The sequence below is a fragment of the Trichoplax adhaerens genome, genomic scaffold, assembly GCF_000150275.1.
Source record: "Trichoplax adhaerens TRIADscaffold_1 genomic scaffold, whole genome shotgun sequence".
Classification (NCBI taxonomy): Eukaryota; Metazoa; Placozoa; class Uniplacotomia; order Trichoplacea; family Trichoplacidae; genus Trichoplax; species Trichoplax adhaerens.
This window is the reverse complement of record NW_002060943.1, coordinates 12450505-12475318: the sequence shown is the minus strand read 5'-3', so window position 1 is coordinate 12475318 and position 24814 is coordinate 12450505. Positions and strand designations below refer to the sequence as shown.

At 33.3% G+C, this 24814-nt stretch overlaps 2 protein-coding genes across 2 annotated transcripts; one reads left to right on the top strand and one right to left on the bottom strand.

Moving 5' to 3' along the window:
- Window positions 1-957: 957 nt before the first annotated feature.
- On the bottom strand, window positions 958-1188 carry TRIADDRAFT_9064 (uncharacterized protein; the record flags this gene model as incomplete). The annotated part of the gene is made up of 1 exon (XM_002108325.1): window positions 958-1188. A coding segment is annotated over one exon (231 nt), but the record flags the coding sequence as incomplete, so codon positions are not given.
- An 18803-nt stretch (window positions 1189-19991) lies between these two features.
- TRIADDRAFT_52757 (uncharacterized protein) lies at window positions 19992-23607 on the top strand (the record flags this gene model as incomplete). Its single annotated transcript, XM_002109051.1, has 13 exons — window positions 19992-20076; window positions 20331-20435; window positions 20596-20733; window positions 21150-21271; window positions 21608-21805; window positions 21898-21992; window positions 22113-22283; window positions 22364-22427; window positions 22704-22750; window positions 22858-22903; window positions 22993-23193; window positions 23345-23413; window positions 23536-23607. The coding sequence occupies 13 exons, from the start codon at window positions 19992-19994 to the stop codon at window positions 23605-23607; spliced, it is 1413 nt and encodes a 470-aa protein (XP_002109087.1).
- Window positions 23608-24814: the final 1207 nt, after the last annotated feature.

The following is a 24814-nucleotide window of genomic DNA, read 5'->3' as shown; positions in this document are numbered from 1 at the left end:
TTAAAGGTTCATAGTAAGGTACGATCAGACACGAATATCCGTGTGTATGTATCCATAATTGAACGAAACGCTATTATAATTGAGAGATCAAGAAAAGTGCCTAATCTACGCAGTAGATAGAATAGCACACATTAAGTAGTAAATGGCCATGATCTAATTGTAGTATTTATTTTCCAAGTTCTCTCTATAAATTAATCATGTCGAAACATATCTTCCAACAGTATAATTGTATAGATTAAATCTATAAACAGCCTTATTTTTGTTAAGGTTAACTCTTAAGACTAGCTTAAATGCATTACTGTTATCCAATTCATTTTTAATGATGTATGATGAAATTAATGAAAGCTAATAACGCGCGTTCTTAATGGTATACCAAGTAATGAAAAATCTAATAATAATTACTGATATAACCTTACTGCAAATTCATTTAGGTCCAATAAATATCTTAATAATAATTATGGAAAGAAGTGATGGATATAATAAATTATTGCGTTATCACATGCTAGAATTTTAGCTTATTTTTGTGATATTTAAGGCATTTCATATATTATGAAATGCCTTTTCCTTTTGAAATTAATAAATGGGGCATGTATATATATATTTATATAATTTCAATTTGATATATACTTTACATTAAACGTGAGCCTAACTTTTTTGCATAGATTTTTAAATTTTTTCTATTAAAAGCATAAAGATAAAGGACAACTCCTGATTCTGTGTTACTTCTATCATGATACAAAAGCACCATTAATTAATCAGTTATTAGTTTAGGTTTTGAATAGTCAAAATCTGAAGTAGTACTGTTACTGATTTGGTGATGAGCCAATAGAGTAGTAAAGTACTTGTCCGTATCACGAAGAATAACAAAAACGACCAAACTTGTCCTGCTATATCATAGTTTATCACTTTAATCCTGCTGAAGAAGATAGGTATTCCTATCCACGGTTAATGCCGTCTTCGGATATGATTATGTAACTGCGATAAATGCGAAAATGTACGATGGCAATCTGTACATGTTACTAAGCTAGCATGGAGCTTTTCATGACGTTGAAGATGATGCTTTAACTTAAATGCAGCAAAACAGGTTCTACATTTAAAGGGACGTTCAGCGCTATGGACAGAACGATGACGTTGCAACGTTGAGGAATCACTAAATACTTTTTTACAATCTTTGCATCTATAAATTTTGTGTTGTTTAACATGGGTTGGAGACAGCGATGATGATGATGCCACCGAAACAGTAGATGTTAAAGTTGGAGACGAAGGAGATGTAACAGGAAAATGATGATGACAATGAGTACATGTGTAATATTGATTCATCTGGCTATCAGTATATTTGGCTAAGCTCAATGAACAATACGGACACAATAATGTACTTGCGATGATGGGTTGATGATTACTGAGGGTTGAGTTAAATAGGGATGGTGGCAAACCAGGATAGCCTGCAAGATGTTTTCCACCATGGCTATACAGGACTCTAGCATTGAAATGTTTTGTCGTTGGATTAGTAGTCATGACGATTGGCAAACAAGGATGAATAGCTTTGTCAATACTATTCCTAACAGCATAATTCAACTCGCTTGGTGATGGAATTACTGTTGTTGCAATATTGGACACCTTCGGCACTGGTGCTATAGATGGAGATACTATTACTGTTGGCTTTAGCTCATTTGCAGCTTTGCTATTGGAGTTTGTCGTAGTTGTATTAGAATCAATATCCGTTAATGCAGTTGAATTAATAAAATTATTGGAAGTGTAAGCAATGCTTGCAATAGGAGCTAGATCAGTGGGTTGATTTTTCTGCCCTCCTTCTTCCTGTAGTGAATTTCCTACTTTACTACTTATTTTCTGACTTGATTTCACTTCATCTACATCTATCTGTCCACATGAATTGTACTCCTGAATTGACGATGGAGAGGATAATGAATGATCATCACGACTTACTTTTGAATCTGTCTCCATGGTATCATCGGTACCATCTCCTTCATCATCCTCTTCTACTTCAATGTAATCATCATCGGTATCATTGCTAACTGCATCACGACAGTGATGATGATCACGACGATTTTGACAATTCGACAACTGATTTCTGCCGTCATTATGACTGCCAGTTTCCATTGAATTATGGTAAACTGCTATATAAGATACAACAGTTGATATTAACGTAGCAATTGCCAAGACTGATACTTTAGATTCTTTTATTTGCTGTTCTGATGCTTTTCTATCATCGCCATCATTATGATGTTTTTGTTCTGCATCGTTACTATTAGTGTTCATATTATTTGCATCTACAGATTCTAGTAATTTAGTTAGCCAATATGTTAACTGCAATAAGAAATAGCCAATATCAGGCTTTGAAGATGGAGGTGGTGGCTGACTTGATTTAGAAATATGTTGGGATATTTCATGAATTATCAATTTTAAGTCATCATTTAATAAACGATTGGCATTTTTACTGCTTTTGGAATGATTGTGCAATTCAAGATTAGGATAATCTTGGTACTTTTCATGATTCATGGATGAATCTTGTGGTATATTGGAATAGCAGTGGATAGCAGATATTAAGTCTGAACAAACTGTAGTTAAAGCATCAGGTGATGCATATTCTTGAAGCAGTAAATACTGTAATTCTTTGACTTTACTTAACAGCGACTGAAAAATAGATAATGAAAATACAATTATTTCGAGATTATCAATTTCGAAATTCACATCTTGTCAAGACCTTGAAAAATGTTACTGTGACTTATAATATGAAAATAAATTATGGCACCGAATATCTCAATAGGCCAAAATGCTACGAGTTCTGAGAAATCCAATCTATTGTACTGTATATCAATTTCTAGTTGTGTTTTTGTAACATTATTCAAATCCTATACTACTGCAATGATTTTAGGATATAGTTTAATGTCTTTAAGATATTAGTGTAAACAGTAGTAGAATGAAGAAAAACACCTCTTCTGTAAAATTGTATAAAAGCCACGATTAAGCAATTACATGTTAATGCAATACTCGGCTAATATTATGATTCCGTACAAGAAAACTAATTAGTATCACAATAGCATAGTTGATAATTAATTTATTTCATAAAGTGATTTGGGATAGTCTACAAATTTATTAAACAATTGCGCCTACCTCAGATGACTGAAAAGGAGTAATCTTGCAAGATGGAAAACGACATGATTTACTTTCTGTCTCACGCGTCATCTGAAATAATTAAATTGATAAGGAGATATTTTAATATGAACATGAAGTATTGATGAATTAAATGTTACTCAGATTTAAATTATGTTTGTATACATATATTACTACGAGTTGAGCCGTGAAATGGTATAAATAAGTCAATTAGTGGCATATTTACGAAATAATGCCGTACTAAGGATATAAAGATTATTCTAAATAGTAAATAGATATTTATAGAATATATATTCAGATCTGATTCATTAATAAGAGAACATACTTGGTTGGAATACATGAAAAACTAGTTAAAAGACCGAAGATATCTTAATGGTCAGCTTCAGAATTTAATCGACTATTTAACACCTTATTATGAAATTGGAATAACGATGAAGAGTTCATCCGATCGATCTGAATAATTTTATGGTATTTCGGGAGCATTTATAATCAATTTTACAATGAGGGGAATGTTGAATAATCTTTTAAGAGTTGCCATTACTAAGAAATTAAATGTGGGTAAATCTCCCAGAGTGAAGGTTCCTGGTCTGCTTTTAATGTATCTAAAGCAAAAAAAGGGGCCAATAACTGAGTTTATATGTTAAAATACTACTCAGACTAAACCCTCTAAAACAAATAATACTCTAGTCTTAATTAGCAATGCTGAACCTTTTGACAACAATACCTCTACTCAATGATCTTGAGTAATTGAATGATAATGTTAGTTCCAAATCTCGCTCGTCTGATTAAACGAAGTACGCGTAGATTTTTGGTGAAGGAATAGCCCAGTTTACAGTGTTAAAAAAAATAATTCGATTTACTTAATGATGAGATTTGATTAATGCTAGCCATTACTTATTATGAACAGAGCAAAGCGATCTTAATATGTCACACAGTATTTGTACTGCATAACTACTTCCCTTGACAGCTCTCTAGTTCTTGGGCATAGTATTGTAATGAAAGAGCTCCAGTATGATCCAATATTTGTTTAAAAATGCAGCCGTACTCGATAATAATTTCGATTAAAATCGGAAAATGTTTGATGGATAACTCTTACATTTTCGAGTATATTCAGTAAGTAAATATAGTAAGTATTGGGGTATTTGTACTTTGATCTTATAAATCGTAATTATTACGTATTCTTTAAGTAAACAAAGTTCCCCATGTTGTTGATTTGTGTATTAAATACTGCACTGACAGATCTTTAAATTAGTTGTGTCTTACATATACAAGGTAGTTTGTAATTGGCATCCTTAAGGGCGCTCTATCTGATTAATGCTTAGATTTAGTGTACCCGACCAAGGTGTACAGGGTCGCAAAAGAATTGCTGGTCGATATGAAAGCGGTCACAATCGATGGTCCATTAAGAGAAATCCATATTAAAAAATAATGATTCAAATGCTTTCTAATTCATATTAACCTTGCAATTGAAGATCTCTTTGTTTTAGTAAAATGCCATATAAATTCATATAACTGTATATGCTTAAATTTGTTTTATTTATTATATATTATTAATTCCCCTGTAATAATTCACGAAGGGTATGGCAACATCAATCTTGCAATGAAAAATAAATATATAGAATTATTCGATCTAGTCATGTTCCAGAAATCATTTAAATCAATAAAATGCAGCTAGCTAAACGAAACGTGTGCTTTTAAATTAAAATCTAATTTATTGCTACGGCAGGTTTTAAGTATTATACGAGTATAACTTGGCAAAAACTATTTCATTTGTTCTTTCTATTGCAAGACTTTAAATAATAAGCTAGCCACCGGTAAAGGCAAACGATGCGATTATATAATATCGTAGTTTTCCTTATTCTTTTTTGCATTCATTTTAAAGTAAAAGGAATTGATGTAAATCAATGTTATGGAAAAATAATTATCGTAAGATAAATTATTTTCATTATCTAATATTATATAGATTTTTCTGGAAAAATTTCCGTATTTATTTATCGTGTCCCTAGTGCTGTTATAGAATTATTGGAAGAAGATCCAAACAACATACAACTTAGGGGATAATAAAACATATAACTTGTAGTACCAGATGCTTATTAGTGTAGGAAGTGTTAAACGCGATTAATAATACCCCGAAAATAATGCTAGTACAAAAATCTACCGAAATTTTAATGTCTAGGGGATGCTTATGCCTATCCAAATACAAGCAATTTAAAGACTCAACAATTCTATTTCATTTCTCCTATATTACAGTTAGGAAAGTAGCTCGATAGTATTATATAGCAGCTATGGTAATTCTTTATGGATCATTAGTGATCCTCAAGTTGTCGAGAATTTGATGAAAGAGGAATTTTTTCCCGATTTTAAGTATGTAAAAAACATTATGCCGCTTTATTCTACTGGATTGTGGGAGAGCTAATATGATCATATCAGGTAATTCAAATTAAACTATAAGCATATATACTCCTTAATAAAGCAGACTTTTATCTTAAGTTTCGTTGTTTTAACTTTATTATGAAGTAGACGACTTAGATAGGATAAGATATAGACTGCCGCAATACGCAAGTCGCAAAGTACCCTTACTATATTGCTCGATTTAAATAATCAGCATTTTAAGGCGAAATTTAGGACGATGTGCTATTTCATAAGTCCGAAAACTATAAATTTATTATTGTCGTATTTTCTCACATATTTTGAAATGCACTAAATTAACCGATATTTCTTGTCATTTATCTACCGTGCTGTACTTCAAAATCCTAGTTAATGCACTAACAAGCTATGCTCAGTTCATAATATTATACTGGTAGATATTGATATGTCGGAAGATGATTCTCTAACGTAATATGGCATCGATTTTGATTAGTCAAGGTTAAAGTATTGTATTATTCAATTACAGATGGATCATTTCTATTGAAATGCCAGTTTTATTAATTAACGAAAACCACTGTGCATATATCGTATTATTATAAAAGAAATGAAGTAGAACACCATTTGAACTACTTACACACCTGCGTCTATATTTTCCAATCTACTTTTAAATAAGATGAGTCTCACAAATTTTCTATTTCAAATGACAATGATAATTGGCTCATAATTCTTAATTATAAGGATGAAAACAGTCATTCATTTTCAATAAAATATCAATGAAGTCGTGTTTGCGTCATTTTTGGCAGAAATACTTTCATTATTTTAAGTTTATTCAATATTACTGACAGCCTTGATCAGCTAGATCTATACTCTAACTTTTACCAATAGTTGATATTAATTATTCTCTACTGAAAAGATATAATTGGAGCGTTCTGATTTTACGCATCACTGTTTTAAACTAGATCTCGATCCGATAAAAAAAAGATCGTTCTGCAAAGATTCTTTAGAATTCGCGATACTGAACGCTTTCTGCCTAATCAGTCATTATAAATATAAATAGAATTATCTTACTGCCAGTGAATTACTCAAATTTACAGTAACGATACTAGTGGAATATGTACTGTAATCTTGTATTGTCAAGTCCAGAGACGATTTTTACTGTTTCTACTCTAAAATATGATCTATCAACTTGTGATCTAAAAAAGAGCAACTGTGTGCCATAATATTTGCTTAGTTAAATAGTCAATAATGTGCTCTATTATTGATAAAATAGAAGCAAGGCTTGATTCTTCAATACTTTTTTAATAATCTAGGTATTTATATGCCAATTGAAATTAAAATCCAAGTTTAAACGTAGCTTAAAGTACTGATTAATTTTTCCCTGAAGCAATTTAGCCTTATTTTTAATGTTATAGATCCATGACTGACTGTTTTCTAACCTATCGTTTATTTTAAATAGCCGTGCAAGATATACCATATCTCTAAAAACAAAGGTATTACCGCATGACTAATTTCAACATTTCATATATGCGTTTTTATAGTTTGAACTACAAATGGTGATGAAAGTTCCTTAAAAATTAGTTTGTTACAGTAATTTTACACACATTTAATAATTAGAACTGGGTTACTTTACTTATATCACCATTATTAGCGATTAATATATTAAGATTGGGATCAAATAAAGTTGAATACGGTAGTTCATATAGTTTAGAAAGAATAAGTAAGCTACTTTGTTAAAATGACCCTCTCGAGCGGTAAAAATATCATCATCATCAATTTAAGGTCATAATGCCAATATTAGCTTCACTTTAATGGTATTAAAGAAATTAATTCCAATTCGTATACATAGAAGAAATAGCTAAACTGAACTTACTATAAGTATTTAAGAATTTAGGAATGAATTTGATTTATCGGCTATTGTTATGCAGCCATATAACGCAAAACATACTAGAGTAATATGACGCATACATGACACTGGCTAAGCTAATAATTTCAGGGCAGTATTGCAGATTACTCTAGATGAACTAGCTATTTATAACTTTTTGATGTAATATTCTAAGCAAAGTGGCCAATGATATGAAAAGTACCTAAAATTTTTCTTAATTAAAATTTAGAAATTTGGAGACAATAAACACGAATTGCGCGATTCAATTCATGTTTATCAACTTGCAATATTACTTTTATATCGAGCTGACATACAGCATCAGTACTTGGAATAAGAATTTAGAGAGTTGTTTACGACTATGTGGTTAAATATCAATTACAAAATAATTTTAAATACCAAATCAGGTAAATATCCTGGGAGTATATATGTTACTCATAGCAATCTACTAGTATAAAATGAAACTACATTAAGATCAAATACGCCTTTGACAATTATTGAACACCGGTTGTATTTAAAAATTAAAATGCACTGTAGTTAAATAAGCTTAACATTTGTTCAATTTTAGTTTAATTAATATATAACAACCAATATCAAAAAATAACTAAAATTGCTTTAGGACTATAATTTTAGTCCAACATAAGAAAATGAAAGGTGTAGGTACCGGAGGTACCAAACTGTTTAAACTTTTGATAGACTGTAGGTAAAGGTATGATCAAGTCGACGCAAAATAATCATAATGAATACTTAAGGCTAAATAACTGTCTATATCTGCATAAGTGTTGTGTGCGTAAATTTGATGAAATTATTTCCGTAAAATCATATTTTCAATCATTTCAATAAATGCTCATTTAAAAAATCAATCCCATCGATAACCGACTTGGGCTCGTGGACATGGTTGATGTCCTAGCATGTTGCGCACATAAGCATGACGGTATAAGGCTACCGTTGTTATGACTAAATAGGGTGGCTACATCAATGCTAGTAGTCCGTTATCATGCAATATGCAATGCTGTAGCATTTTAGCTTAAATATCACACGATATGCTAACATCAATTATCAATTTACCTTGGTTATGTTGATTGCTAATGGATCAAGTGAACTGAAGAATTGATATCAATCCAAGATATGATATTTGAAATTGAATCTGTGTTAACGCTGCTTATAATTTCTCGATCACAATGATTGAATAAGAAATGATGTAAGGTAACTTAAATACTCTGCCATGCACCTAGTGAGCACCCCGATAGCAACCTAAGGTTGTTTGTTTGTAGCATAATACTGCACAATTAGGTGGTAAAACTAAGGTAACACAAAGGAAAAGCCATTAACGCATGCGTATACTATTCGTGGGTGGTACTAGTTGCTATGGTTTCTATGGAAATTGTTGATATTTTTCAAATGTTATGCAGTATTAGGCTCAATGGAGACTATTAAATTGCAGTAAATGTATCGAGTAACGTAGCAACCACTGCAAATATATTTCCTTTTCAAATCTTCAATTACGGATCTAGTACACAAGGAATGAGCTGCTGAGTACATGCCGCATGGCGGGAGGAAAAAAATTAATCTATATTGCAACGTAGCAGGCTGATGCTGTAGAATTGGACTGAGAAGCATAATACCTTGGACTGTAGGCATCATCAGCGAGATCAGTTAGGCTATCATAGATTGAAAAATGGATCAAATAGATGGTTACGATAAATAAATGGAGATGTTATGGTATTAATTAAAGGATCTTTGATGCAATTTTTTCTCATCTTTTATTCATTCAATCAATGGCTTAAAACTTCCTATGGTCACTTCCCTATAGCATGCGTAAGTGGACTATACTTCCAGGAAAGGTTGTATCACTCAATGATGGATCCACCCAGATACTACAAAGTCTCTGTATAGTCTGTTAAAATTGTCTATTCCGTAACACAATGAATAAGGAATACGTTGAACTCGGCACAAATGAATGAATGACATTGTTATTATTGTTTTCCTCCTCTGTAGACATAGGATACTTAGATACTGCACTCATATTCTATGGTTGCTATAGGTTGCAATTAAATTATGCCGAAACTTATTTATGTTATGATTTGGTATCTTAATGCGATGACGTCAAAGTTGCTGTAGTCATTGCATAAAAGATACGTTGCCCAATACAAGTACATTGTCTAATAGCGTTGGCATCTTTTTCAACCCATTTATTTACGTCCTGTGATCAATACACTTAGGTTGCATAGATATAGATGGGAAAATAGAGAGAAAACAAAAAAATTCCAATTAGTATTGTATTAAATTATTAAAATCAATTGTATGAAATGAAATAATTTAACCTGAAGTGCAGGGTATAAGCACTTAGTTGCATATGAAAGAGCATCATAATATTTTGGAAACAATATGGCCTGTATTCAACCGTATCCAAAAGTGATACCCCGCAAATGAATTCGTAAACAACATGCGATCACCAAGTTATTGACTAGTGTCAATCGGTAATCAAAGTGATTATATAGGGCCAGCCATAATCCATTGGGATAGGTTGCTATTGGTGTCCACAGCTCATCTACATTGGCAACCAAAGATGTGACACAATGTAGATAATAACATTACAATCTATTATTGAAATAATTAACCAAATAACAGAATTGCTTTAGGCTCTGGTAGTTTACCTACCCTTTAAAAATGATTTAGGCAATAAAAACGGAAATAGCACTAAAAATGGATTCCATAAGGTACCGTAATGATGCCAGTATCAATCAATGTTTTGTACTAAGCAACTATGGCTATCATCGAATGTTCATACTAATATCAACGAATGCTGTATAGTGCCATAGCCAACGGTATGAAATAATTATTAGAGTACACCAGATAATAAGACAATATACAAATTTAGCTTATGCTACACTATATGAAACGTGAGAGTGTAGACCACTTTGATATGTACGGTATAACAATGTACACTTGCACAGTCGCAGTCACATACAATGTATAGGATTGGCTGATTCTATGTACTCATTATTAGTAGCTACTTTACCATTACCCAATCCGTTTTATATACACGTTAGGCTGTAGGAACTGGTTTAATTTATGTTGAAAGTCTATGATCATTACTATCGATTTCATCCGCTCAAAGAAAGAACTTGGCTTCAATGATAGTAGTTGCTCTATCAAACGACAAATATTTCTTGTTTTATAATTTTAAGCCTTTCTCTTTATAATAGCCGTATGTATCCATGTCCTCTTGATTACTTATAATTATAGCAGCAATAATACCCCTGCTCACAAAATTTTTTAAATTAACATAAATAACAGTCAAGCCTTAAATGAGCTGAATGATTAAGCACTCTGACAAAGTGCTAGTTGTAATGCCATTTAATGTTTATTAAGTTAAGGTATACACATTACAGTCAATAGCTTCAAAATAGAGCTTCATAAACTTATCTTTTACAAAATGCAGTCATTGATTTACTAAACAACAGGTCCTTCTCTAACGTGAAACACTAAACTTGAGCAGCAGTAAGCTTAATCCAATTTAAACGACAGTTCATTATATAAAATAAAATTACAGTAAGGGAAAACTAACGCTAATCTTTGCTATTTCAAGTAATCAGAGTGCGATGATAATATCAAAAGCTTTAATTCTGTATCTCTATCGCTACATCAAAAACGCAAAGATAGATGCGATATCCAAATACTTTTTAAGTAATATTGATAGCGGACTATATTAGATCAAATATGATGAAATTTTATCTTGTAATCTAGATATCAGATGAATATAAACTGTTCTTGAGCATCATCTTATCCTCTAAATAGTATATTTTGTCAGGACATAGATTGACTCGCAGCAAATAAATGCACACAAATACAGTTCTTGTAACTGTGCGGACTACGAAATACGACCATGAAATAATGATAATCATGGTAGGATAATAGGAGAAAGAAAATTTCTGCTCACACTGCTCGATAAAGTGCGTTGGCATGAGTTTTAGTTTACAATAGGGCCATTTTAAAGCAATATTACATTTTTTAAATGAGCTTAGCAGTGAGATTTGGAAATGCATCCCTCTAACAAACATCGAAGAAAGAATTTATGTTGAGTAGTATCAGCAATTTTATCAAACAACCTGCATTATAAAACGGTCAAAAGAGTAACTCAGCTGTTCTTGTGCCTCGTTCGTTAATGTTGAAGAGAAATGCCTTGAAATAAACTTTTCTTTATTATAATACTCGAGTTGAATGAAATTTTTTTAAAGCCAATATTCTACTGTATTGTGATGAGTGTTCTATCATCGATTTTATGCGACTATCAGTATTTTTAACATCATCTCAGCCAGCAAGAACGATGAAATTTATTTATTGATACATTAACCAGTTAAATAATAACATAAACTTTATTTTGAAGTTTTTTTTAATTAATTGGGTAGTAGATAAAATAGATCAAATACTGTCATGGCAATTCAACATTAAGCAGTAGCATTTATTTGTTACATATTATAATTATTATCCGCTATTGCATGCGATAAATTAATATATTAGTAAACCTGCAAGCCTTTTCAATACTGTTTCGAAAGGGTCATAGACCGAAATCGTATGGAAATCGCTATGCTATTAAGCTATATAATTTCAATATCAGAGCAAAGCCGTTAAGAACTAGCGATTAAACGTACACAGGCGTGGTTTTAAGCCGATGTTACGGCCAGCTTCAGAAAATTATTAGCTTTATAAGGATATGATGGACATAGCACGGCATATATAGCATTTTAGTTTTGAAATTAATAGTTTTGTATGGTCATTTAATCTACAGCCTAATTCAAGAAATAGCTGCTGCGGCAACTATCCCGATCGATATCCTTACGGCATAATTATTAGGTACCGTACTACATAGCTAACATAAAATTCCACGTTTCCGTTATAATATAATGGGTATAAGAAGATGGTAAAAACATCGTCTTAAAATTGTGACCTGGTTATCGCTTCTCCTAATTATTGCTAGTACTGACTACATGTCAGCTTTAATAGCGTTGTATGATTGTATTATTTATCCTCTCACTCAGATTAATTTAACATTAATTGACGGAGAAATTACCTTATGCGATCAAGATAAAGGCACGATTCCTTTATTGCAAAATTAAAAGCCAACACAGTAATGAATTACAAATTAAACGTTTTAGTATTATAACTATGAAAGTATACAATAATATTTTAGTCAATTCTATGCGTGGAATTAATTTTAGCCGTAGTGAATAGATCGGCTATGCAATTAAACTATGCGCTTATTCGTTACCAGTCCATATGTAAATTGAAACTGCCATTGCTACTACTACATCGTATATTACTGGAAGTTCATGACTAGCCATTTAATCATGATATCATTTAACAACCGTGGTATAGGTCGTAACTGATATTTAATCCTAGTGATGCGTTTGTCATTTCTTCAGAATTTAATTGCATTGAATGTCATACTAGCTGATATTGATATTGTATCATGAATGGATATGCTCGATGGCGTTCATTTAATCATACGCTCTTTTTTATTAATACTAATTGGTAAGCACATCTCCTGCACTTTCTTATAATTAGTTCTGCCTTTGACTTCAGCGTATCAACATCTTTATTTTGAAGCTTATGAAGTATAAAACACTGAAGCTAACCATCAGCAAATTCTTAAGCTCTCTTTGGAAGTCTTCAAAGTTGGTCTAGTTTTCCGTTTAAGACTTTTGTATAATGGTTATTAATCGCTATCGTTATGATAGGTATCGAATACGATTTTCTCTATCATGGATGGTCTCTTATTATTATTTTCCCATTTCTTTTTTAAACTTCCGCAATGATGCGTAACTTAAATAAATTATCTTTATTAATCTCAGTCTTGAAAATCTTGATATGACGACACTGTAAGTATTACAATCAGTTGATAGTGATTAGCCCTGGCATCATTCCTTTTTCCCAGTAACTTAAGAAATAATATTTAAAGTTAGATTTCTATTATTTTGGCAGTACCCACTGTTATACATTCGAGAGAATAAATTAACTAGTCCACTATATATGATTAGCTTTTTACTATTAGAAGCAAAGAAACTAATGGTGGACTCTCTTTTAATTTTTTAAATTTAAAATTTATACATTAAATGTAATGTAGGTATGTTTAAGCGGCGGTGTGGTTTGTTAATCTCCATCGTGCCGTATAAGAATTGATCGTAATTCTAACTTCATTCTTGAACGTTAGTTATTTGGCGGTATGATTATTTCTTTCCGAAGTACATTCAATTTTTTCCGCAGTACTAAATTTCTGAATGGCCATAAATGTTTAACAGGTAGAGTACAGGTATATTCAGTAAGATAAAATTATTGAATAGATCACGACAGCAATCATAACTTGAATCATGTTGATATGAACCTAAAGTTTGAGCAAATAATCAACTAAAGTTGACCTCCTATCCAATTCAATGGCGTCGATGATGCGAAACAGGTACAATACAAGGTAAATTACTACTCATAAAGATGATGTCGCGATATTTTACTGCAGAAAGTTACTAAAAATTAGTTATATAGTGAACAGTTGCGCGTGTGATTTTGTACCACGTTTACTGTCACATGAGATTGTAGTCCAATTTGCTAATACTATTTACGGTATTAAATTGATGTATGTAGTTAATTTTAAATTATAGCGTTTGTGATTCTATATCATATCGATTGATATCGTGAATTAGTTAAAGTAGATTAAACATCATCTGCTCTAGTATGGCTCTTGGCATAGTCTCGTATTATATATATGTATTGCAATAAATTTAATGACACAATTAGGACAAATATTCTCAGATAGCTCTGCTATAGTTCTGTAAATAACTCGCCATTTATAGAAAAAGTACAATACACTAGATAAGATTTGTGTACTATGGATAGAAAAGGGTTCGCATATCTGTTGAGTGTTTGGTTTTCGAAAAACTAACAAACTCTCATGTTGAAATCCATAAAAGTAAGAATAAGCATTGCCGTTTAAGTCTCCGTATCATTTCTATCATTGGAATTTCCACTATAATTGAGGTATGTGATTGTAGTTCGAGTAGTATATCATTACTAATATTTTACGGTATAAAATTGCTATAAGTTGTTGTACAGCACAGTTCAAAAATGATCTATGTGATTTAGTACCATATCGATTGAGGTATGTGATTGTAGTTCGAGTTGTATATCATTACTAACATTTTACGGTATCAAATTGCATTAAGCAGTGATACAGAACAGTGAAAACGTGGTCTATATTATTTTGAATCACATCGATTAAGGTGCGCGACTGTAGTTCGAGTTATATATCGTTACTATTTTTTTTAACGTTACTTAATTGCGATATGTAGTAATACAGTTTAAAAATGACGTATATGATTTCATATCATTGCCATCTGTGATTGTAGTTCAAGTTCTATATCACTGATAATATTGCTAATATTTTTACGGTGTAAAATTGCTAGAAGTAATTAAACAGTTAAAAATTACATATGTGATTTGTATCATATCCACTGCCATGTGTGTTTATTCTTCCAGTTGTACATCGCTGCTAATAGTTTACAGTATAAAATTGTTATAAGTAGTTATACTGGTTAAAAATTGCCTACGTGAATTTTTTTGGCTTATCCATTGCCACGTTTGATTGTAGTTAAGTTGTGTGATTAGTTGCGTGTGTGATTTTGTATCCTATCGATTGAGATGTTTCATTTGAAGTTTAAGTTCTCTTTCGCTGTTACCATGTTACCGTATCAATTTACTATAAGCAGTTATACAGTTCAAAAAAAAAAATCGCGTGTGTGATTCTGTATCCCATCCATTACTGTGTATGATTGTAGTTCAAATTGTATATCGCTGCTAATGCAAAAAGCGAATTGCATTGATAGATGTTCTACATACAGGGGTAACTGATACACGTAAGTATTAATTTACGGCCTATATCAAGTACTGTAAAGTCTATTAACTTGTAGACGGTGTTACTGAAACGTAAAATAAATAAACAAAAATTGAAATTAAAAATAAATCAAAAATTGAACGTTGTGAATGCAGAGAAAATGAAGGGCCTAGGGTAAACTAGTAACAAAGATTAACCCATCCTACTCTACCGCTGATAACCCGTGTAACCATCGGGTTAGGTGATGGTATACCCATGTTTTGATCGCCAAGTGCATTTGGATCAGCGGGGAAATGCCGACCGCCTCTGCAGACCTCTGCAACAATCTCGTTGGAAAGAAGGCAAAGCAAGACAGTAGAGTGATAAGGACGATTCAAGAATGGATGAAACTGTTGAAAGTGTTTTTTTTTTCATTATTGTCCACAAGCTGATTCTTAGATAAGTCCGATTTTACCAGATAGATTAAAACTATCAGCCACGTCCTCTCTCTGGCAGTCATCTACCATGTAGATTCTTACATGCAAATTATTCATGGACAGTAGGCATTTGTTATCATAGGAAAGCTTCTCTATGAAGATGAATTGCTAGAAAGTTGCCTATATTGATTCATACCCAAACCAATGATCATTGTAGGACATTTTTCAATCTTGTACAACGACATCAAATGCTGTTTTATTAGTCCATGTTGTCAATCCTCAACAATGCGATAGTCATTCAGGTTCATTCTGAAGCGTTGTTGTTGACGCACTACTATTGACTTATTCCATCGCTACACCGCCCATCTTGATGTTTAATAGTGCAAAGTAAGGTTGTAACCTTGACTAGAGCTGCCGTAAACGGTCTACAATTGCTCCTTGTTTTTCTTACTTCTGTGATGATTTTAGCAAATCAACTTTACTTTAGCGCATGGGAAATTAGTTTTGTTTTTATTGACTGTTGAGTTTATTTTTGACTCTGATACAACTGTACTGAACGTCGCCAGTAAGCGTCTCTAGTCTACAGTGTACACTCAGGTCTAGTGTACAGTATAAAGGGAAATGGTGTGCAGTAGTAAACTGGATAATTGATGGACTAGTCAAACTTTCCATTTTCTACAGTGCCTAGTGGCCACAATATACCACCGGGACTACTGAGGAAAACAGTCGATCACATCGCAACAGCAACCCTCAAATCAGCCGCAACGCCTGCTGGCATTCCCCACTGGCCACGATGTAATTAGTTTTATTTATATTGACTGTTGAGTTTATTTTGGACTCTGATACAACTGTCCAGAACGTTGCCAGTAAGCGTCTATAGTCTACCGTGTACAGTATAGAGGGAAATGGCATACAGTAGTAAACTGGATAGTTGATGGACTAATCAAACTTTCAATTTTCTACAGTGCCTAATGACCACAGTACTGTATACCACCGGAACTACTGAGAAAAATAGTCGATCACATCGCAACAGCAACCCTCAAATCAGCCGCAACGCCTGCTGCATTCCCCACTGGCCACGATGTAATTAGTTTTGTTTATATTGACTGTTGAGTTCATTTTTGACTCTGCATGATTTGATACAACTGTCCTGAACGTTGCCAGTAAGCGTCTATAGTCTACCGTGTACAGTATAGAGGGCAATGGCATACAGTAGTAAACTGGATAATTGATGGACTAGTCAAACTTTCAATTTTCTGCAGTGCCTAGTGGCCACAATATACCACCGGGACTACTGAGAAAAATAGTCGATCACATCGCAACAGCAACCCTCAAATCAGCCGCAACGCCTGCTGTATTCCCCACTGGCCACGATGTAATTAGTTTTATTTATATTGACTGTTTGAGTTCATTTTTGACTCTGATACAACTGTCCTATCGCCAGTAAGTGTCTACAGTGTACAATATAGAGGGAAATGGCATACAGTAGTAAACTGGATAATTGATGGACTAGTCAAACTTTCAATTTTCTACAGTGCCTAGTGGCCACAATATACCACCGGGACTACCGAGGAAAATAGTCGATCACATCGCAACTGCAACCTTCAAATCAGCCGCAACGCCTGCGGCATTCCCCACTGGCCACGATGTTGACGACTTTTGTACCATAGTGTGGCCTAGAGAGCCTTTTTTAGGGGAGTCTATGCAGTGGGAAAATGTGGAACTTTACTATATGACAGTAGTGTGCTTTGGATGCTGGTACAGCTATAGTGTACTATGTTCGTTCAGCTACGCCCATGTCTGCCCCTGTAACATGCTTGTCAACCAAGCAAACATGGCAGGAACTACTAGCAAAATCGAGTAAAAAAATCAAATAACACCATGACACTAATTGCCTCACTAATTAATAACTGGAATCCATTGTAGCAATGTCGTCCAGTACTTATAACGAGCGAAAGATGTGTACTCTGTATGCTGGTGTGACATGCGGCTTGGCTACAAGCATGGAATATTAGAAAAGTTTTCTTTCTAGTCATTTATGCAGAGAAGTCTGCAACTTGCGTACTTTTCGGGTACAATGTCCTCGCTTGTTTTGCTGGGGTATGCTTATGCTGTCCATTTGCAATAGTTAATGTGTACTATTATGCTCTATGTATGTGTTGCATGTACTTATTTGTATTAAATTTCATATCACCCGAGCCGGTACTTCATTGCAGCAATGTTAAATGAACTTTTTCCATAGGCTGTCTTCATCCCCAATGTGGGATTGCGCATTGACAAGACACTACCAAATCAACACTTGCTCGCCATGCAAATGCTGGCAGTATGACCCAAGGAAGTGATATCCTTTTGCAGGTAGAAGTGATCGATAGCGATTAGGATGAATTCAACAATTTTACCCAGCTTAATCAATTATCCGAGAAAGAATCATCGTGATTGGGGACGAAAGTCAGCATATAACAATACTGTACATCCATTGAATTGAATTTATTGACACTGTAATACAGTAAGTCTCTGGAACGGGGTATCATTCAGATGAGCACCTGCTACTGTGGTTAATAATAATAAACATCGACGTGACTGTACGCGTAAATGCTAACGGCAACAAAGTAAGGTAAACAAGGTGAATTAAGCCTAGAGCATGAGTTAATTATTAGCTATTCACATCCCTGGAATGTATTTTATTCTGTTGCAAATTCCTGGCGGCTCTGGCTGAGTGGACTGTAATCCGTTTTTAATTGAAACAAATTCTTATGCTACGAACCACTACAACCCGAGCTTAGCTATGAGCAGACATCGATGCAATGAGCCAATGACTTCAACTTTAGGCCATCTGCTCATGATTATCATGTATCTGCTAAAGAGCTGATAATGCAGAGTGATGCTATAATTATCATTAGCGCTCTAAATATGAAGCTCTTTTCACCCTTTCTACAGTGTACAAGGATGGATTTTTCCTTTACAGCTTCTGAAATGTAAATAAAATACGTGTAAACACTACAGTATTCTGTATGTGTACTGTCGGTGTACTATAATGGAGCATAGTTGAAAATGGAATGACTTTTCTGGCAATTCTTGTGTATGAAAGATTGTTATTTACTGTTAATATAATTACCCACAAATCGCTTAACCATGCCCCGAATATTACAGCAACACAAGTATGGCAGGGTAGACGGGAGTTAGCGGTTAGTTAAGCAATCATAAATAAATAACTACGTTATTATTATTAATTAAATGTCCTGTTCAAGTTGATCGTATATTACCATGCAATGCTACCTTACAGTAAATTTTTGTAGTCTTAAAAGGGTATATTGTAAATAAACACTAACTCTTCTCCATTAATCGTCAGCTATCATTACTCGTGGTGATCATGAAGCGTTTCTATCTCTCTCTTTATAATTCATTAATTATTCTCTAATGTAGCTGTATACACATACTATGTCTTTTCTATAACTATCCCAGTCACCATAATACTATTCAATATACTGTACTACCAGTACTAGTGGACTCTACTTTGCAATAATGTTACGAAAGCTAGCTTCGTTTAATGACGCAGTCACGAATAAATAAGCTCAGCAAATCAATCACCGTAACCATTTGAAAGCATTAAACTCTCCCTCTGCTTTAGTTGTTCTTAGCTAGTATTACTTGGCTAAAGCCATCTACCTATAAATTGTATCATGACATGAAGGATTGCTTAAGCTTCAGCGCTGTCCTACAGATAGCGAACTTTCGCCAACTTTTTTACTGTCACACAGTATTGTACACACTCCTTGGTGCTAGACTTACAGTGTACATATCGCAAAACTTCATCGAATTGCTGCAATATTATCACTTAAAGTCTATTTGTGATGAATATGCTCACCGGATTCTCTAATGCCACGCATTAACGTAAAACAGTGAACTATTTATAAGACAAGATATGCCAAAAATCGGAATACAAGCCATGGCGATTTTAACTTCACTTTTCTGTCAATAGACAACAATCACAACATTGATCCGAAAGCCGTCCGTCCAGTACTGTACGATACATTGCAGTGTAACTGTTTCTTGATTATGGTATAAACATAACATCTACAGTACAGTACATATGTACAGTACTGTATCCTCATTACGGTACAGTACAGGATTAAGTTGTTGAACTTCAAACAAGAGAACCGGACAGATCCTCATCTCACTTCACATATAAATTCAATTCAATTCAATTTTCCTTCCAAGTCGGCTCCTGATAGACTTACTGTTAACGCTGAGATGCTGGCTATGCTGTGCTCGAAAATGGACATCTCGCATTGGATAGAGTAAAAGAAACATCATGCATTCTTTGCCTTTGCAAGACATCGATCAACTCTATAACACAGCTAATAAATATATTCGTTTGGCTTCAAGATGCTTTATCGGTAAATTAAAGATTATTTTAGGAATAAAGTTAGTCATCAGTTGTTCGTTTGCAAGTTACCTACTATAGAAGATCGAAATGCCTGTAGGATATTTCTCGCAGCTAGTACAAAACTTACAACTTGTACGGTATCAATGAATATCAAAAAATGTCATTATAGCGGCGAATATAGCCTTAAGTAATACAATCTACCCTAAGCGACATTGATAACAAAATACCAAAGTTAACGAATAGTTTCCTTGATCATTTCAAAAGGTGTAAATCAAAGTTCAAACAAAGCTGCTAGGTTACCTTTATCTATCACAGAGGCAATGACGGCAAAAGAGGATAAACCAATTTCTGATAAAAGCATAACCTCAGGTAAAGAATACATACGGTAGATGTGACAACTTGTTCAAGCCTGCTGTTGTGTGACATGTAACTAAATGTTGAATTAGCATACAGTCATTGCCAGAAACTTAAAATTGACTCGTATATTTATTCTATGGGATACCGTGATTTTTCGTCATACAATTTGCAGAAACAATGGGAACATCTCAATGTCCAATCAATGCCAGATCGCCGTCAGAAAGGATTACACCTCAGATGAAACGTAGCCTAGAATCGATTAAGGCTCCCGTTATCCTCTACAGGCGTAACGACATTCAAAAATCAATAAGTAATACAATCATTATGTAATAGAGTCATTTCGCGTACCAAAACGTAGTATCTGAAGAAGTCATACGCATCTCTAGATCTAGCAAATGATTGTACTTGCTTTTAATATTTCAGAATGGTAGATGGTGATTGATTATTTGTCCATAGTAAATATAGGAAGCCCGAACGGTTTACAGTATAGAGATATTACCGTAATTACTATTATTCAGTAACCCTTTATGCTGTAAATTGCTAAGAACAGATTCTCCTCATAGCTTGAGTCTTACTACAGAAGAAATAGCACAAATAAAAGTAATAGAATGACGTAAAATCCGAATTTTTTCCAATACATTTAAAATCGAATAAAAATCTTTCTTGAGATCGATTTATGTCCAATTTATTTTGTAATATATTACAAATTTCCATGTTAATTTCTAGGGCTATCCGATGCAGATCAAGAACGCTCAGTAAAACAAATGGAGCAATACATATTTTCATTGCCGAAGCAAGAACCATTTCTGCCGCCTCAGATACCGATGATTACCTTAGCAGATCCTAATGTAAAGTACCAATCTAACTTTCTGTGTCATTGCAATTCAATTTGTTATGAATGTTGTCAGAAAAAAATTATTGAAGTCAATTACTTTAAATGCAAGTCATCGTAAGTAACGGCCGAAAAGCTAATAGCTGATAAAAAACTTAGTTATTATATTACATGTTACATTTTATACTTTTTGAACATTTACCAGCAAGGAAAGAACAATGCAGTGCTATTAATTTACTAGTCATTGCAAGCCAATCTAATAATAAATATCATTTTAAGTGTGCAAAATCGAGGGTATAGATGTTTAAATGACTACACATGCATTGTTGTGACTTGCAATTCTAAAATATAGATTTATGAAGCTGGTGAAAGTTATAGTGTTCATGATTATCAATACCTTTCATCCGAACGCGATGTTGCTCTTTGGCACACTATTCAGTCATCACCTGGAAACTGTAACATTTTCGTCAGAAATTTATCCGTGCAAGTTACCAAAGATATTTTATGGGAAGCTTTTAAACCTTTTGATTCCAAGAATGCTGCTATAACGGTAATAGCTTAGTACACCTAAGGTTTTTCTCTCTCACACCGTTAAAATTATTTAAATTTTCGCTTGTTTTATACTTCAATCTATTTAAATAGGTAAATATTATTCGGAATCCCTCTACTAAGTTACCTAGAGGATTCGGATTTGTTATATTTACTAACAGAAGATCAGCCGAAGAAGCAATGATTTGGTACCTTCAACAATTCTACTGCTATTTTATTATGACCTATGATAACTATAACATGGAATGATTTCTTACGAATTATTAACTCTTAAGACTTACCTTTGATTTTTGTAATTAATGTTGTAGTATGCAAGATTTCGAATTGTTTGGACGAAATATGCAGTTAGGCTGGGGAAAAAGTTTTCTTGATCAGCAGCCAGTAACAAAAGCAAAGACAGGTGACATTGATTTAGATACCGTTAGCATTCAAGAATCTAATACTGATCTAATATATAATGCAGCAGATAAACCGAAAAGGTAATCATGGTATTAATCAATTGATCAGCTCATCAGTAGCATTTAACATTTTAACTCGCTTCAAATAAACTTATTTTCAGAAAGCGTAGTAGATGGGATGTGGTCAATTGCTCAAATGATCCTAAAAGCAAACCGAATACACAAGTAAGAATCACTGTTTAATTTCAAATATTTCTTGCAAGAATCACCTTTAGTAACAATTACTGTATACTCCTCTTTCGGTTATGATTTGAGATAAGCATGTAAATTTATATTGATAATCAATACAAATTGGGATAATTAGGTATACTGTTATCGCTTTCCACTACTTTAAACCAGCTACATTTTCGGCTAGTATGATAATAACGTCTTGCTAAATTTCCGTTTTATAAATATACAAAATATATAAAAGTGCTGACTTGTCGATAATTATTCTAAAAGATTACGTTGAAGTCGTCATCAATCAATTCTGCTGATCTTATTGAAAGGTTAGAACTCCGCTCCAGTTCAAACTGTGATATTTTTATTATATTGCTGAGCCTATTGTAAAACGTGAAATAGCTACTGAGTAATAAGGTTGATGTAACTATTATAGGTTAAAGAAAGCTAGTAATAGCTTAGTTTGGCTAACAAAGCAGCAAGTAAAGGCAAAAGTACAGTAACAATTATTACGATTGAAGCGTGTCAAATATGAAATATTTTTAAAGATGCATTTAAACTTTATTTACAGTTAAAGCTGGTATGCAAGGAACTACGAAATACCGGAGTGACTGGTCATATCGGTGTTTTTGGAATGTATTATGAACCTGATAATCGTAGGTTGTATGTACGTTACAGTGTCAATGTCAACATGGCTACATTAATGTTAATATTCGCCAAATATGGTTCCGCGAAAGTCAAAGCTAATGAAAAAAAGCAGGGTAGAGCAACCGTAAGTATCGCTCATAGTAACGACGATAATGTTGTTAATCTAGCAATATCCCCGAGCCGCTGTACTGCTCTTATCATTCATTTCTTATGTACTATTAATCAATAGCGAAGGACAGGATGCTGATGACATGTTATACTACATTTCGTTCTAGGGTAGTGCATTTGTTCAGTATGACAACGCGGAAAGTGCTTTGAAAGCAATGAACGAATTAAATGGAGAAGTACTTACTTAAAATAATTCTACGAATTCTCGTATTTCAGTTGTAGTTACAAACAGTAGTAATACTGGATGAGTTATGACTTTGTGAATTGATGCAGTATATTCAATTTGATATTTATATAGGAAGTTGGTGGACTACCGTTACAATTAGCGATTGCTGAGCCTGCTCATTCGCGTAAAGTTCTTAATAGTTAGATACCCGTATGCTGTACTTACCTGAGGCACGAGTTCCATTTAATGAAACTCATGCATAACAATGGATTCTTCCTTATATCGATATGATCGACAAACATCTATTTTATGATTATGAATTAAAATCATTATTATATCATTTACGGCAAATCCCAATTATCCATTGTGTTACGTCTTGATTTTGTGTATAACGAATTGGCAACGCTCGAATGATGTTTACTGGCACACATGCGTATTTTGTACTTGAATATCCGAACCTAGCTGAAGAGATTAGGCTTTAAATCACCAGTAAAATTATTCTCGATAGTCAAACCCAAATGATAATGATAATATTGATTCAATCATCAGATGATACCGGCTGCTAGTAAATATTGTTCTACTATCAGGGATAAATAGCTAATCGAGCTTGTACTAGTAATAAGCTCTAATATACAAACTTTGAGTGGGCTCGCATATTGGCCGATGTGATACAGTAGTAAGCGAATGAGAACCAATTTCGGGCCCTTATAATTCTGAGCAATAAATCTAATTGGCTATCGTAATTGAAAAATAACTTTTACACAAATCCTTGTGTTCCGAATAGCAGGCTTACATAGATCATCGCCTTTGCTATTGCCGCTTGCACGTGCAATACTGTATGTTGGATAGCAAGCCCAATCTCCTATTAATTATAATTATATAGTTATAATAAAAGTGTTTCACAATAACTATCTTAGTCAAATGATATTTTTCTAAAAGGCTTTAGGAATAGTAGAGCAATAATTAATTATTACAAGAATCTAGTCTAAAATTTGAAGTATTCCGAGCTCAAAGTGAAGTGCAGTCTCTTTTCCCCCGTGAACTCATCTCTGCAGTTCTTATATACTGTACATTTCATTAAATCCATTTATGACAACTTGATTAATCTACAATCAGAAATGAGTCATCAAACGGAGCACTTTTCTCAAATAGTACATCACGATCTTCTACAATCTAAATCATTCTACTTCAGATGTCACTACTCTTCTATTAAGGTTAACGTCTAGCCCCTTAAGGGCATCTTAACAATTACAGTGTTTCTAGCCACATAAATCTTGTGCTATAATTAGTCATCGACAATTTCTAATATAGTAGTTAGCAATCATCTAATATTAGCTTCTCGATAATATCTATTCAGAGTAACCTAACTATATCAAATATAGCCATCCTTATAGTCAAATATGGTTGCATC